This window comes from Salvelinus fontinalis, chromosome 13 (genome assembly GCF_029448725.1).
Source record: "Salvelinus fontinalis isolate EN_2023a chromosome 13, ASM2944872v1, whole genome shotgun sequence".
Lineage (NCBI taxonomy): Eukaryota > Metazoa > Chordata > Actinopteri > Salmoniformes > Salmonidae > Salvelinus > Salvelinus fontinalis.
In genome coordinates, this window is record NC_074677.1 from 16,985,505 (window position 1) to 16,998,990 (window position 13,486).

The window sequence follows — 13,486 nt, forward strand, 5'->3', positions numbered from 1 at the left end:
TTGATGTCTTATGTGTCTTGTTGATGTCTTGTGTCATGTGTGTCTTGTTGATGTCTTATGTGTCATGTGTGTCATGTGTGTCTTGTTGATGTCTTGTGTGACGTGTGTGTCATGTTGATGTCTTGTGTGTCATGTTGATGTCTTGTGTGTCATGTTGATGTCTTGTGTGTCATGTTGATGTCTTGTGTGTCATGTTGATGTCTTGTGTGTCATGTTGATGTCTTGTGTGTCATGTTGATGTCTTGTGTGTCATGTTGATGTCTTGTGTGTCATGTTGATGTCTTGTGTGTCTTGTTGATGTCTTATGTGTCATGTGTGTCTTGTTGATGTCTTATGTGTCATGTGTGTCTTGTTGATGTCTTGTGTGTCATGTGTGTCTGGTTGATGTCCTGTGTGTCATGTGTGTCTGGTTGATGTCCTGTGTGTAATGTGTGTCTGGTTGATGTCTTGTGTGACATGTGTATCTTGTTGATGTCTTGTTTGTCTTGTTGATGTCTTGTGTGTCTTGTGTGTCTTGTTGTTGTCTTGTTGATGTCTTGTGTGTCATGTGTATCTTGTTGATGTCTTGTTTGTCTTGTTGATGTCTTGTGTGTCTTGTTGATGTCTTGTGTGTCATGTGTGACTTGTGGATGTATTGTGTGTCATGTGTCTGGTTGATGTCTTGTGTGACGTGTGTGTCTTGTTGATGTATTGTGTGTCATGTGTGTCTTGTGTGACATGTGTGTCTTGTTGTCTTATGTGTCATGTGTATCTTGTTGATGTCTTGTTTGTCTTGTTGATGTCTTGTGTGTCGTGTGTGTCTTGTTGATGTCTTGTGTGTCTTGTTGATGTCTTATGTGTCTTGTTGATGTCTTGTGTCATGTGTGTCTTGTTGATGTCTTGTGTGTCTTGTTGATGTCTTGTGTGTCATGTGTGTCTTGTTGATGTCTTGTGTGACGTGTGTGTCTTGTTGATGTCTTGTTGATGTCTTATGTGTCTTGTTGATGTCTTGTGTCATGTGTGTCTTGTTGATGTCTTATGTGTCATGTGTGTCTTGTTGATGTCTTGTGTGACGTGTGTGTCATGTGGATGTCTTGTGTGTCATGTTGATGTCTTGTGTGTCATGTTGATGTCTTGTGTGTCATGTTGATGTCTTGTGTGTCATGTTGATGTCTTGTGTGTCATGTTGATGTCTTGTGTGTCATGTTGATGTCTTTTGTGTCATGTTGATGTCTTGTGTGTCATGTTGATGTCTTGTGTGTCATGTTGATGTCTTGTGTGTCATGTTGATGTCTTGTGTGTCATGTTGATGTCTTGTGTGTCATGTTGATGCCTTGTGTGTCTTGTTGATGTCTTATGTGTCATGTGTGTCTTGTTGATGTCTTATGTGTCATGTGTGTCTTGTTGATGTCTTGTGTGTCATGTGTGTCTGGTTGATGTCCTGTGTGTAATGTGTGTCTGGTTGATGTCTTGTGTGACATGTGTATCTTGTTGATGTCTTGTTGATGTCTTGTGTGTCTTGTTGTTGTCTTGTTGATGTCTTGTGTGTCATGTGTATCTTGTTGATGTCTTGTTGATGTCTTGTGTGTCTTGTTGATGTCTTGTGTGTCATGTGTGACTTGTGGATGTATTGTGTGTCATGTGTCTGGTTGATGTCTTGTGTGACGTGTGTGTCTTGTTGATGTATTGTGTGTCGTGTGTGTCTTGTTGATGTCTTGTGTCTTGTTGATGTCTTGTGTGTCATGCGTGTCTTGTTGATGTATTGTGTGTTGTATGTCTTGTGTGACTTGTTGATGTCTTATGTGTCTTGTTGATGCCTTGTGTGTCATGTGTGTCTTGTTGATGTCTTATGTGTCATGTGTGTCTTGTTGATGTCTTGTGTCATGTGTGTCTTGTTGATGTCTTGTGTGTCATGTGTGTCTTGTTGATGTCTTGTGTGTCATGTGTGTCTTGTTGATGTCTTGTGTGTCATGTGTGTCTTGTTGATGTCTTGTGTGTCATGTGTGTCTGGTGGATGTTTTGTGTGACGTGTGTGTCTGGTTGATGTCTTGTGTGTCTTGTTGATGTATTGTGTGTCGTGTTGATGTCTTATGTGTCATGTGTGTCTGGTTGATGTCTTGTGTGTCTTGTTGATGTCTTGTTGATGCCTTGTGTCTTGTTGATGTCTTGTGTGTCATGCGTGTCTTCATGATGTATTGTGTGTCGTATGTCTTGTGTGACTTGTTGATGTCTTATGTGTCTTGTTGATGCCTTGTGTGTCATGTGTGTCTTGTTGATGTCTTATGTGTCATGTGTGTCTTGTTGATGTCTTGTGTGTCATGTGTGTCTGGTTGATGTCTTGTGTGACGTGTGTGTCTTGTTGATGTCTTGTGTGTCGTGTTGATGTCTTGTGTGTCATGTGTGTCTTGTTGATGTCTTGTGTGTCATGTGTATCTTGTTGATGTCTTGTTTGTCTTGTTGATGTCTTGTGTGTCTTGTTGATGTCTTGTGTGACATGTGTGTCTTGTTGATGTCTTATGTGTCATGTGTCTCTTGTTGATGTCTTGTTGATGTCTTGTGTGTCTTGTTGATGTCTTGTGTGTCTTGTTGATGTCTTGTGTGTCTTGTTGATGTCTTGTGTCATGTGTGTCTTGTGTGTCTTGTTGATGTCTTATGTGTCATGTGTGTCTTGTGTGACATGTGTGTCTTGTTGTCTTATGTGTCATGTGTATCTTGTTGATGTCTTGTTTGTCTTGTTGATGTCTTGTGTGTCGTGTGTGTCTTGTTGATGTCTTGTGTGTCTTGTTGATGTCTTGTTGATGTCTTGTGTGTCTTGTTGATGTCTTATGTGCCATGTGTGTCTTGTTGATGTCTTGTGTGTCTTGTTGATGTCTTGTGTGTCTTGTTGATGTCTTGTGTGTCATGTGTGTCTTGTTGATGTCTTGTGTGACGTGTATGTCTTGTTGATGTCTTGTTGATGTCTTATGTGTCTTGTTGTTGTCTTGTTGATGTCTTATGTGTCTTGTTGATGTCATGTGTGTCTTGTTGATGTCTTATGTCATGTGTGTCTTGTTGATGTCTTGTGTGACGTGTGTGTCATGTTGATGTCTTGTGTGTCATGTTGATGTCTTGTGTGTCATGTTGATGTCTTGTGTGTCATGTTGATGTCTTGTGTGTCATGTTGATGTCTTGTGTGTCATGTTGATGCCTTGTGTGTCTTGTTGATGCCTTGTGTGTCTTGTTGATGTCTTATGTGTCATGTGTGTCTTGTTGATGTCTTGTGTGTCATGTGTGTCTGGTTGATGTCCTGTGTGTAATGTGTGTCTGGTTGATGTCTTGTGTGACATGTGTATCTTGTTGATGTCTTGTTTGTCTTGTTGATGTCTTGTGTGTCTTGTGTGTCTTGTTGTTGTCTTGTTGATGTCTTGTGTGTCATGTGTATCTTGTTGATGTCTTGTTTGTCTTGTTGATGTCTTGTGTGTCTTGTTGATGTCTTGTGTGTCATGTGTGACTTGTGGATGTATTGTGTGTCATGTGTCTGGTTGATGTCTTGTGTGACGTGTGTGTCTTGTTGATGTATTGTGTGTCGTGTGTGTCTTGTTGATGTCTTGTGTCTTGTTGATGTCTTGTGTGTCATGCGTGTCTTGTTGATGTATTGTGTGTTGTATGTCTTGTGTGACTTGTTGATGTCTTATGTGTCTTGTTGATGCCTTGTGTGTCATGTGTGTCTTGTTGATGTCTTATGTGTCATGTGTGTCTTGTTGATGTCCTGTGTGTCATGTGTGTCTTGTTGATGTCTTGTGTGTCATGTGTGTCTTGTTGATGTCTTGTGTGTCATGTGTGTCTGGTGGATGTTTTGTGTGACGTGTGTGTCTGGTTGATGTCTTGTGTGTCTTGTTGATGTATTGTGTGTCGTGTTGATGTCTTATGTGTCATGTGTGTCTGGTTGATGTCTTGTGTGTCTTGTTGATGTCTTGTTGATGCCTTGTGTCTTGTTGATGTCTTGTGTGTCATGCGTGTCTTGATGATGTATTGTGTGTCGTATGTCTTGTGTGACTTGTTGATGTCTTATGTGTCTTGTTGATGCCTTGTGTGTCATGTGTGTCTTGTTGATGTCTTGTGTGTCATGTGTGTCTTGTTGATGTCTTGTGTGTCATGTGTGTCTGGTTGATGTCTTGTGTGACGTGTGTGTCTTGTTGATGTCTTGTGTGTCGTGTTGATGTCTTGTGTGTCATGTGTGTCTTGTTGATGTCTTGTGTGTCATGTGTATCTTGTTGATGTCTTGTTTGTCTTGTTGATGTCTTGTGTGTCTTGTTGATGTCTTGTGTGACGTGTGTGTCTTGTTGATGTCTTGTGTCTTGTTGATGTCTTGTGTGTCATGCGTGTCTTGTTGATGTATTGTGTGTTGTATGTCTTGTGTGACTTGTTGATGTCTTATGTGTCTTGTTGATGCCTTGTGTGTCATGTGTGTCTTGTTGATGTCTTATGTGTCATGTGTGTCTTGTTGATGTCTTGTGTGTCATGTGTGTCTTGTTGATGTCTTGTGTGTCATGTGTGTCTGGTGGATGTTTTGTGTGACGTGTGTGTCTGGTTGATGTCTTGTGTGTCTTGTTGATGTATTGTGTGTCGTGTTGATGTCTTATGTGTCATGTGTGTCTGGTTGATGTCTTATGTGTCTTGTTGATGTCTTGTTGATGCCTTGTGTCTTGTTGATGTCTTGTGTGTCATGCGTGTCTTGATGATGTATTGTGTGTCGTATGTCTTGTGTGACTTGTTGATGTCTTATGTGTCTTGTTGATGCCTTGTGTGTCATGTGTGTCTTGTTGATGTCTTATGTGTCATGTGTGTCTTGTTGATGTCTTGTGTGTCATGTGTGTCTGGTTGATGTCTTGTGTGACGTGTGTGTCTTGTTGATATCTTGTGTGTCGTGTTGATGTCTTGTGTGTCATGTGTGTCTTGTTGATGTCTTGTGTGTCATGTGTGTCTTGTTGATGTCTTGTGTGTCTTGTTGATGTCGTGTGTGTGTCTGAAGCCTTCGCTGTTTTAGCAACGTCATCTTACTTCGGAGGAAGGATTCACTTGAGTGGCGGATCCTTGAAATAGAACAGCTTTAGCGCTGCTCAGAGTAGGGCCGTGCACAGACCTTTTGGAGGGGCATGTCCTCCAACAACAACAAAAATTGCACCCCCCAAAGAACATTACGCAACCGCGGTCACAGACTCGTTAAGCAATTATTACTTTGATTATTCAGTTAAAAGCAATAGATGGCCACATCTTAATGGCTAATTAAATGACACATATTTAACGCGAATATATTGACAACTGGGTCATTTAGTTTATTTAGTAAATATTTTCTTAACTCCATTTCTTGAACTGCATTGTTGGTTAAGGACTTGTAAGTAAGCATTTCACGGTACTGTCTACACCTGTTGTATTCGGTTCATGTGACAAATACAATTTGATTTGATTCAATCATAGTGATCTTTATAGTAGTATTGGGCTGGTTTCGGGGCCAGATTAAGCCTAGTCCTGGACTAAAAAGCAGCATCGCCATCACATAAAACACTTCCAAACACCACTGAGCATCCCTTAGAAAAGATTAACTAGATTAGCTCATACGGTAATAATGTAGATGGACAATTACTTGTTATGCAATCGAAGAATCGTTAATTAATAACAAAGCAAACCTTTCAAAAGAATAGCTGCTGCATGTTCAACAAAAGAAACTGAACCCATAACAAGTAATCTTTCGCAGCAGTCCAGAGGCTCGTCTCCATAGACAGAACCCAAATTTACATTTAAATGGAGGTTAATGACAACAAGCTATTTGCATTCATCACAAAATGTTGGGAGTACAATAGTTTAGTCCCTGCTCCCCAAACCACATGTTTGAGCGAGTCCATCATACACTGCTAAGAATTAGTCTTATATGTTTGCTGAGAAACGGGTTGGCAAATTTGAAAGGCACTACATACAGTATTTGTGTAATAAACCATTGGCACGAATGCCTCTTTACGCAATTTATGAAATACAAGAAGATAAACACACGTCATTGAACCGAAATGTATGCAAATCCCCTAGACTCATTGAGCGCCAGTGAAGTGTCGTATGGGGTTTGGATACCCTGAATTTACAAAACAAATGCAGAATTCTCTTAGTCACAGGGATCTTAAGATTCAATGTGAGATGCACATGTTCTACTAGCCAACAACACAGCACTGTATTTTGTCAAACTTTTCATCAGGTTGTATAGGCAACATGATAAGACGCAGATGATCTGTATTGTCCCATTGCAGAGCAATTTGGTTGCAGCAGTCCAAAAACATAAAAAATAACAGATTGTGTGCTGTATTTCCCTGTTTAGTGGTTTTTCATTGTAATTGTGCAAATGGATAATTCAGATATATTTTTATATAATAAATATGTACAACTACCCTCTATACTAGGAACTCATTTGAAACACAAGCTACTTGACAAAGTTTCCTTTCATTCAAATTCATTCACTGTCTTATCTGCAGTTGCCAAATAGCTTAAAGCTGAATAATTACAGTAACTAAAAGGCCTACATGCAACTTCCTGTATAATAGTGGCCCATATTCAAACAAGCAAAATGTTAAAAAGTAAAAGTAGCACACAGGGTAACTTACAGTGCAGTGAAACTTTGCTTGTCTCCATAGACATCCCGAGCGCTGCCGGTCCCTTGAAGCAGTGTGCTGTGGGAGCACCAGATGCCCATGCAACAAAACAGCAAGCCTACTCCTCCGGCAGGCCGCCTGTTCAACTTCAATAGAGACAATGACCTTGCACCCGGGGCAGCCCTCGCACTCCGACAGCTGATTTCTAATGCAGCCCTGCGTCTGATAATGTGCTTAACGCTGCCATGCAGCGCAGAATCCCCCTCCACAACCGCTCTCACACACCTCTACACAGTGTGGACATGGGTGCCCCCTTTTCATAGACAGTTGAATCTACAAGTGCCAGCGGGCACTGGCAGTCACACTCTTTGTCATGGGAGAGCAGGGGATGTATGGGGGGACCCATAGGGGGGATGGCAGCCGGGTGGGGGTATTTCAGACATTTGGCTCATGCATGAAGGGCACACATAAGCCTGTGAGGACAGCTTTGAGTGGCTGTGTAGCGCTGGGGTGCAGGGCCACCGGCTTGCCCACAGGGCAGACTTCTTTCCTGGCTGTCACACAGTCAAACGGGGACAGAGAACAACCCCACACTTAGGCCATAAGGATATTGCCTACTCCTGGAGAATAGCTTGAAATTCAAATCACAGCCTATGCTAAGGTAGGCCTGATGATTACATCCAAAATACTGAATGTAAAAGCACGAGCGATTAAATTGCCTTTCTGAGATAGCTACAAAATACTGCCTTATGGCATCACACGTAAATCCATCCATAGACTTGCTGTAGTTTCAGGGGAGTGTAACATGCTAATATGCTGATCTGAAGGTATTTTATGCTGCATTACATTAGGAAACACGACGAGTCCAAGGGATTTTCTTCACTGCCTGCCGCAGTGGATTTTTCCAGAGTTTTTGTGGATCACTGTCACGATCGTTGGAAGCATACTCGGACCAACGTGATCTGGGTTCCACATTTGTTTTATTTAAAGTAAGTGAACCACACAACAAAACAATAAAGAATAAACGAAACGCTACGACAATGGAATGCTAACATGCAACTACACATAAACAATATCCCACAAAACACAGGTGGAAAAAGCTACCTAAATATGATCCCCAATTAGAGTCAACGATTACATGCTTCCTTTAATTGGGAATCATACAAAATCACCAAAATAGAAAAACAAAAATACAACTCCACATAGAAAATATAAACTAGACTAACCCCCCAGTCACGCCCTGACCTACTCCACCATAGAAAATAAGGACTCTCTATGGTCAGGACGTGACAATCACTCAACATAAAGCTGTAAACAAGGCTACAGTGAAAACTCCCTCAACATTGTCCCCTAGTCCTACCCCATTCCAAAAATAAGAATTACGGCAACTTACTCAATATTTCTTCTTTATCATTCTCCCACCATACTATACTTGCTCAAAATATATTGATTTGGTTTGGTTCAATGTTGACAGGGGAAAGACAGAAAAAGCACACAGACAGCTGACATATCAGCCACATACATACAAGCCCTGGTAAGAGTGTGTGTAATAGGGAGAATGATTCTTTCTCTGTGTTTCAGCAAGATGTGTTAAGTCAATATCACATTAGAAACGGGACAGGTGACGTCAGCGTGTGGCGGTCCGCCCTCTGTTCTGTTGGGAGTATTTTTTACAGCTCCGATTGCACAACAGCACTTATGATGCCTCCCTTAGCTGTTGTCAGCTGTGACACCTGAGGCCCACTGAAGGAGCCGTGTTGAAGTGTGTGTGTGTGTGTGTGTGTGTGTGTGTGTGTGTGCGTGTGTGCGTGCGTGCGAACAATACATCTCATCATGCCATAAAGGCCCTGAGCGACAATGGAAACAACACACCCTTAACCTTCTGAACCACAATAAGCCCGAACCAGTGCTTCATTTGAGAAGGATCCTGCGGGAACAGGATCAGGCACCGTTTAGAACTGTTTCATTCCGGAACTTATTTGGCCGGATCCAGTAGCACTCGTGGCATGAAAATACATTTCACTTTTTGCAATGTAAACATTTTAATAAAAGCGATCAAAATTAAATCGAGTTGCCTGTTCGTTAATCCCCCCCACCCCCCTGGCCTGATATTCTAAGAATTGCTTCGGGTTGAGCCGGCCCGGCTCTATGATTTGTGCAACATAGTAACCTATGTTTGAGACCAATGAGCGGCCGTGGCTGTGTGAGCACGCCTGTATCTCTCACAGAACTAGAATGAGATAAACTTTCTTTCCATGATCTTTCTCCCTCTCTCTGCTCTGATAGAAATTAGCCTACAACTCTCATCTCACCAGCATTGCACTTCATAATTTATTTCCTTATATACTGAACAAAAATATGAACACAACATGTCCCATGTTTCATGAGCTGAAATAAAAGGTCCCAGACATTTTCCATAACACACAAAAAGCTTATTTCTCTCAAATGTTGTCACAAATTTGTTTACATCCCTGTTAGTAGCATTTCTCCTTTGCCAAGATAATCCATTCACCTGACTGGTGTGGCATATTAAGAAGCTGACGTGGACGGGTTGCTGAGGAGTATTTCTGTCTGTAATAAAGCCCTTTGTGGGGGAAATATTATTCTGATTGGCTGGGCCTGGCCCCTCAGAGGGTGTGCCTGGCTCCCAAATTGGTGGGCCTATATACCCTCCCAGGCCCACCCATGGTAACGCCCTTGCCCAGTCATGTGAAATCCATAGATTAGGACCTAATGAATCTATTTCAATTGACTGATTTCCTTATATGAACTGTAACTCCTTCAAATCTACGAAATTGTTGCATGTTGTGTTTATATTTTGTTCAGTATAGAATAGCCGCACAAAGGGTTCTGGAGGAGCTGCAGCACCCCTGATACATTTGCCATAGTTACTGCTGTCTGTTTCATCAAGGCGCTTGATGGTTGAAGAAACGTTCAAAGTTCTTGAAATGTTCAGGATTGACTGACCTACATGTCTTAAAGTAATGATGGACTGTCGTTTCTCTTTGCTTATTTCAGCTGTTCTTGCCATAATACGGACTTAGTCTTTTACCAAATAGGTCTATCTTCTCTATACCACCCCTACCTCGTCACAACACAACTGATTGGCCCAAATGCATTAAGAAGGAAAGAAATTCCACAAATTCAACTTTAACAAGGCACACCTGTTAATTGAAATGCATTCCAGGTGATTACCTCATGAAGCTGGTTGAAAGAATGCCAAGAGTGTGCCAAGCGCTCATCAAGTCAAAGGGTGGCTACTTTGAAGAATCTAAAATATGGTTACTACATGATTCCATGTGTTATTTCATAGTTTTGTTACTATACAGTTGAAGTCGGAAGTTTACATACACTTAGGTTGGAGTCATTAAAACTAGTTTTTCAACCACTCCACAAATTTCTTGTTAACAAACTATAGTTTTGGCAAGTCGGTTAGGACATCTACTTTGTGCATGAAAAGTCATTTTTCCAACAGTTGTTTACAGACAGATTATTTCACTTATAATTTACTGTATCACAATTCCAGTGTGATTGTCAGAAGTTTACATACATTAAGTTGAATGTGCCTTTAATCAGCTTGGAAAATTCCAGAAAATGATGTCATGGCTTTAGAAGCTTCTGATAGGCTAATTGACATCATTTGAGTCAATTGGAGGTGTACCTGTGGATGTATTTCAAGGCCTACCTTCAAACTCAGTGCCTCTTTGCTTGACATTATGGGAAAATCAAAAGAAATCAGCCAAGACCTTAGAAACACAACTGTAGACCTCCACAAGCCTGGTTCATCCTTGGGAGCAATTTCCAAACGCATGAAGGTACCACATTCATCTATACAAACAATAGTACACGAGTATAAACATCATGGGACCATGCAGACGTCATACCGCTCAGGAAGGAGACGCGTTCTGTCTTCTAGAGATGAACGTACTTTGGTGCGAAAAGTGCAAATCAATCCCAGAACAACAGCAAGGGACCTTGCGAAGATGCTGGAGGAAACAGGTACAAAAGTATCTATATCCACAGTAAAACAAGTCCTATATCGACAAAACCTGAAAGGCCGCTTAGCAAGGAAGAAGCCACTGCTCCAAAACCGCCATAAAAAAGCCAGACTAAGGTTTGCAACTGCACATGGGGACAAAGACTGTACTTTTTGGAGAAATGTCCTCTGGTCTGATGAAACAAAAATAGAACTGTTTGGCCATAATGACCATCGTTATGTTTGGAGGAAAAAGGGGGAGGCTTGCAAGCCCAAGAACACCATCCCAACCGTGAAGCATTGGGGTGGCAGCATCATGCTGTGGATGGCATCATGCTCATGATGCCATCAAAATAGATGGCATCATGAGGTAGGAAAATTATGTGAATATATTGAAGCAACATTTCAAGACATCAGTCAGGAAGTTGAAGCTTGGTCACAAATGGGTCTTCCAAATGGACAATGACCCCAAGCATACTTCCAAAGTTGTGGCAAAATGGCTTTAGGACAACAAAGTCAAGGTATTGGAGTGGCCATCACAAAGCCCTGACGTCAATCCTATAGAAAATGTGTGGGCAGAATTGAAAAAGCATGTGTGAGCAAAGAGGCCTACAAACCTGACTCAGTTACACCAGCTCTGTCAGGAGGAATGGGACAAAATTCACCCAACTTATTGTGGGAAGCTTGTGGAAGGCTACCCGAAACGTTTGACCCAAGTTAAACAATTTAAAGGCAATGCTACCAAATACTAATTGAGTGTATGTAAACGTCTGACCCCATGAGAATGTGATGAAAGAAATAAAAGCTGAAATAAATCATTCTCTCTACTATTATTATGACATTTCACATTCTTAAAATAAAGTGGTGATCCTAACTGACCTAAGACAGAGAATTTTTACTAGGATTAAATGTCAGGAATTGTGAAAAACCGAGTTTAAATGTATTTGGCTAAGGTGTATGTCAACTTCCGACTTCAACTGTATATAGACAGGTGTGTGCCTTTCCAAATCATGTCCAATCATTTGAATTTACCACAGGTGGACTCCAATCAAGTTGCAGAAACAGCTTAAGGATGATCAATGTAAATAGGATCCACCTGAGCTCAATTTCGAGTCTCATAGCAAAGGTCTGAATACTTATGTAAGTATTTTCACTTTGTCATTATGGGGTATTGTGTGTAGATTGATGAGGGAAAAAATTGATTTAATCAATTATAGAATACGGCTGTAACGTATGTGGAGGGCAGGCAGCCCCCGATGATGCGTTGGGTTGACTTCACCACGCTCTGGAAAGCCCTGCAGTTCCAGACGGTGCAATTGCCATACCAGCCGGTGATACAGCCCAATAGGATGCTCTCAATAGAGCATATGTAGAAGTTTGTGAGGATCTTAGGGGCCAAGCCATGTTTCTTCAGCCTCCTGATGTTGAACTGTCCCCAGTCCACCTGGCCGTGCTGCTGCTCCAGTTTCAACTGTTCTTCTTGCGGCTATGGAACCCTGACCTGTTCACCGGATGTGCTACCTGTCCCAGACCTGCTGTTTTCAACTCTCTAAAGACAGCAGGAGCGGTAGAGATACTCTGAATGATCGACTATGAAAAGCCAACTTACATTTATTCCTGAGGTGCAGACCTGTTGCACCTTCGACAAGCACTGTGATTATTATTATTTGACCCTGCTGGTCATCTATGAACATTTGAACATCTTGACCATGTTCTGTTATAATCTCCACCCGGCACAGCCAGAAGAGGACTGGCCACCCCTCATAGCCTGGTTCCTCTCTAGGTTTCTTCCCAGGTTTTGGCCTTTCTAGGGAGTTTTTCCTAGCCACTGTGCTTCTACACCTGCATTGCTTGCTGTTTGGGGTTTTAGGCTGTGTTTCTGTACAGCACTTTGTAACATCAGCAAATGTAAGAAGGGCTTTATAAATACATTTGTAATTTGATTGATTGACGAGGCGTTGTTGCGCCTTCTTCACCACACTGTCTGTGTGAAGGGACCATGTCAGGTTGTCAGTGACGTGCACACTGAGGAACTTGAAGCTTTTGCCCCTCTACTGCGGCACCGTCGGTGTGGATGGGGGCTTGCTCTCTCTGCTGTCTCCTGAAGTCCACGATCAGCTCCTTTTTGTTGACGTTGAGGGAGAGGCTATTTTCCTGGCACCACTCCGCAAGGGCTCTTACCTCCTTGTAGGCTGTCTTGTCATTGCTGGTAATCAGGCCTACAAATGTTGTGTCGTCAGCAAACTTGATGATGGAGTTGGAGACGTGCGTTGTCATGTAGTCATGGGTTACCAGGGAGCACGGGAGGGGGCTGAACACCCTGTGGACACCCTCAGTGTTGTTGCCTACCTTCACCACTTGGGGTCAGCCCGTCAGGAAGTCCAGGATACAGTTGCACACGGAGGGGTTCAGAATAGATCTTTTCCTTGAAGCGGGAAACGTATTTAGCTTATCCGGGGCGGTGGCATCAGTGTTCGTGATATGGCAGGCTTTCCCTCTATAATCCGTGATTGTCTAGTATCCCTGCCACATACTTCTTGTACCGTTGAATTGAGACTCCACTTTGTCCCTGTACTGTTGTTTTTCTTCTTTGATTGCCTTACGGAGGTCATAGCTGGTTTGTTTGTACACGGCCATGTTAAATGTGGTAGTTAAATGTGGTGGTTTGAGCTTTCAGTTTTGTGCAGTTTCTGCCAATCTCTCCACAGTTTTTGGTCTGGATAAGTTCAAATCGTCACAGTGGGAACAACATCCTCTATACACACACACACAGAGAAATGCACACACACACAAACGCACACGTGCCCAACACACATGCAGTACACACAAAGGGGCCTCATTCCTCAAAATAGACATAAATTGTTTGAGCAAAAGTATGGATCTCTTGCTGCTATATAAACTAACAGCCGGGAAAATG

At 42.1% G+C, this 13,486-nt stretch overlaps 1 protein-coding gene across 16 annotated transcripts in view; it reads right to left on the minus strand.

The window, feature by feature from the left end:
- LOC129868173 (disks large homolog 2) overlaps nt 1-13,486 on the minus strand; it is a 282,679-nt gene that overhangs the window by 242,235 nt on the left and 26,958 nt on the right. Inside the window, exon 1 of one of the 16 annotated variants that reach the window (XM_055941888.1) lies at nt 6,606-6,654. The exons of the other annotated variants lie outside the window; for them this stretch is intronic. Within the exon in view, the coding sequence (XP_055797863.1) occupies nt 6,606-6,639 (34 nt within the window). The 5' untranslated portion in view covers nt 6,640-6,654. Of the gene's footprint in view, nt 1-6,605; nt 6,655-13,486 lie in introns of those variants that run through there. 16 annotated transcript variants of the gene reach the window in all.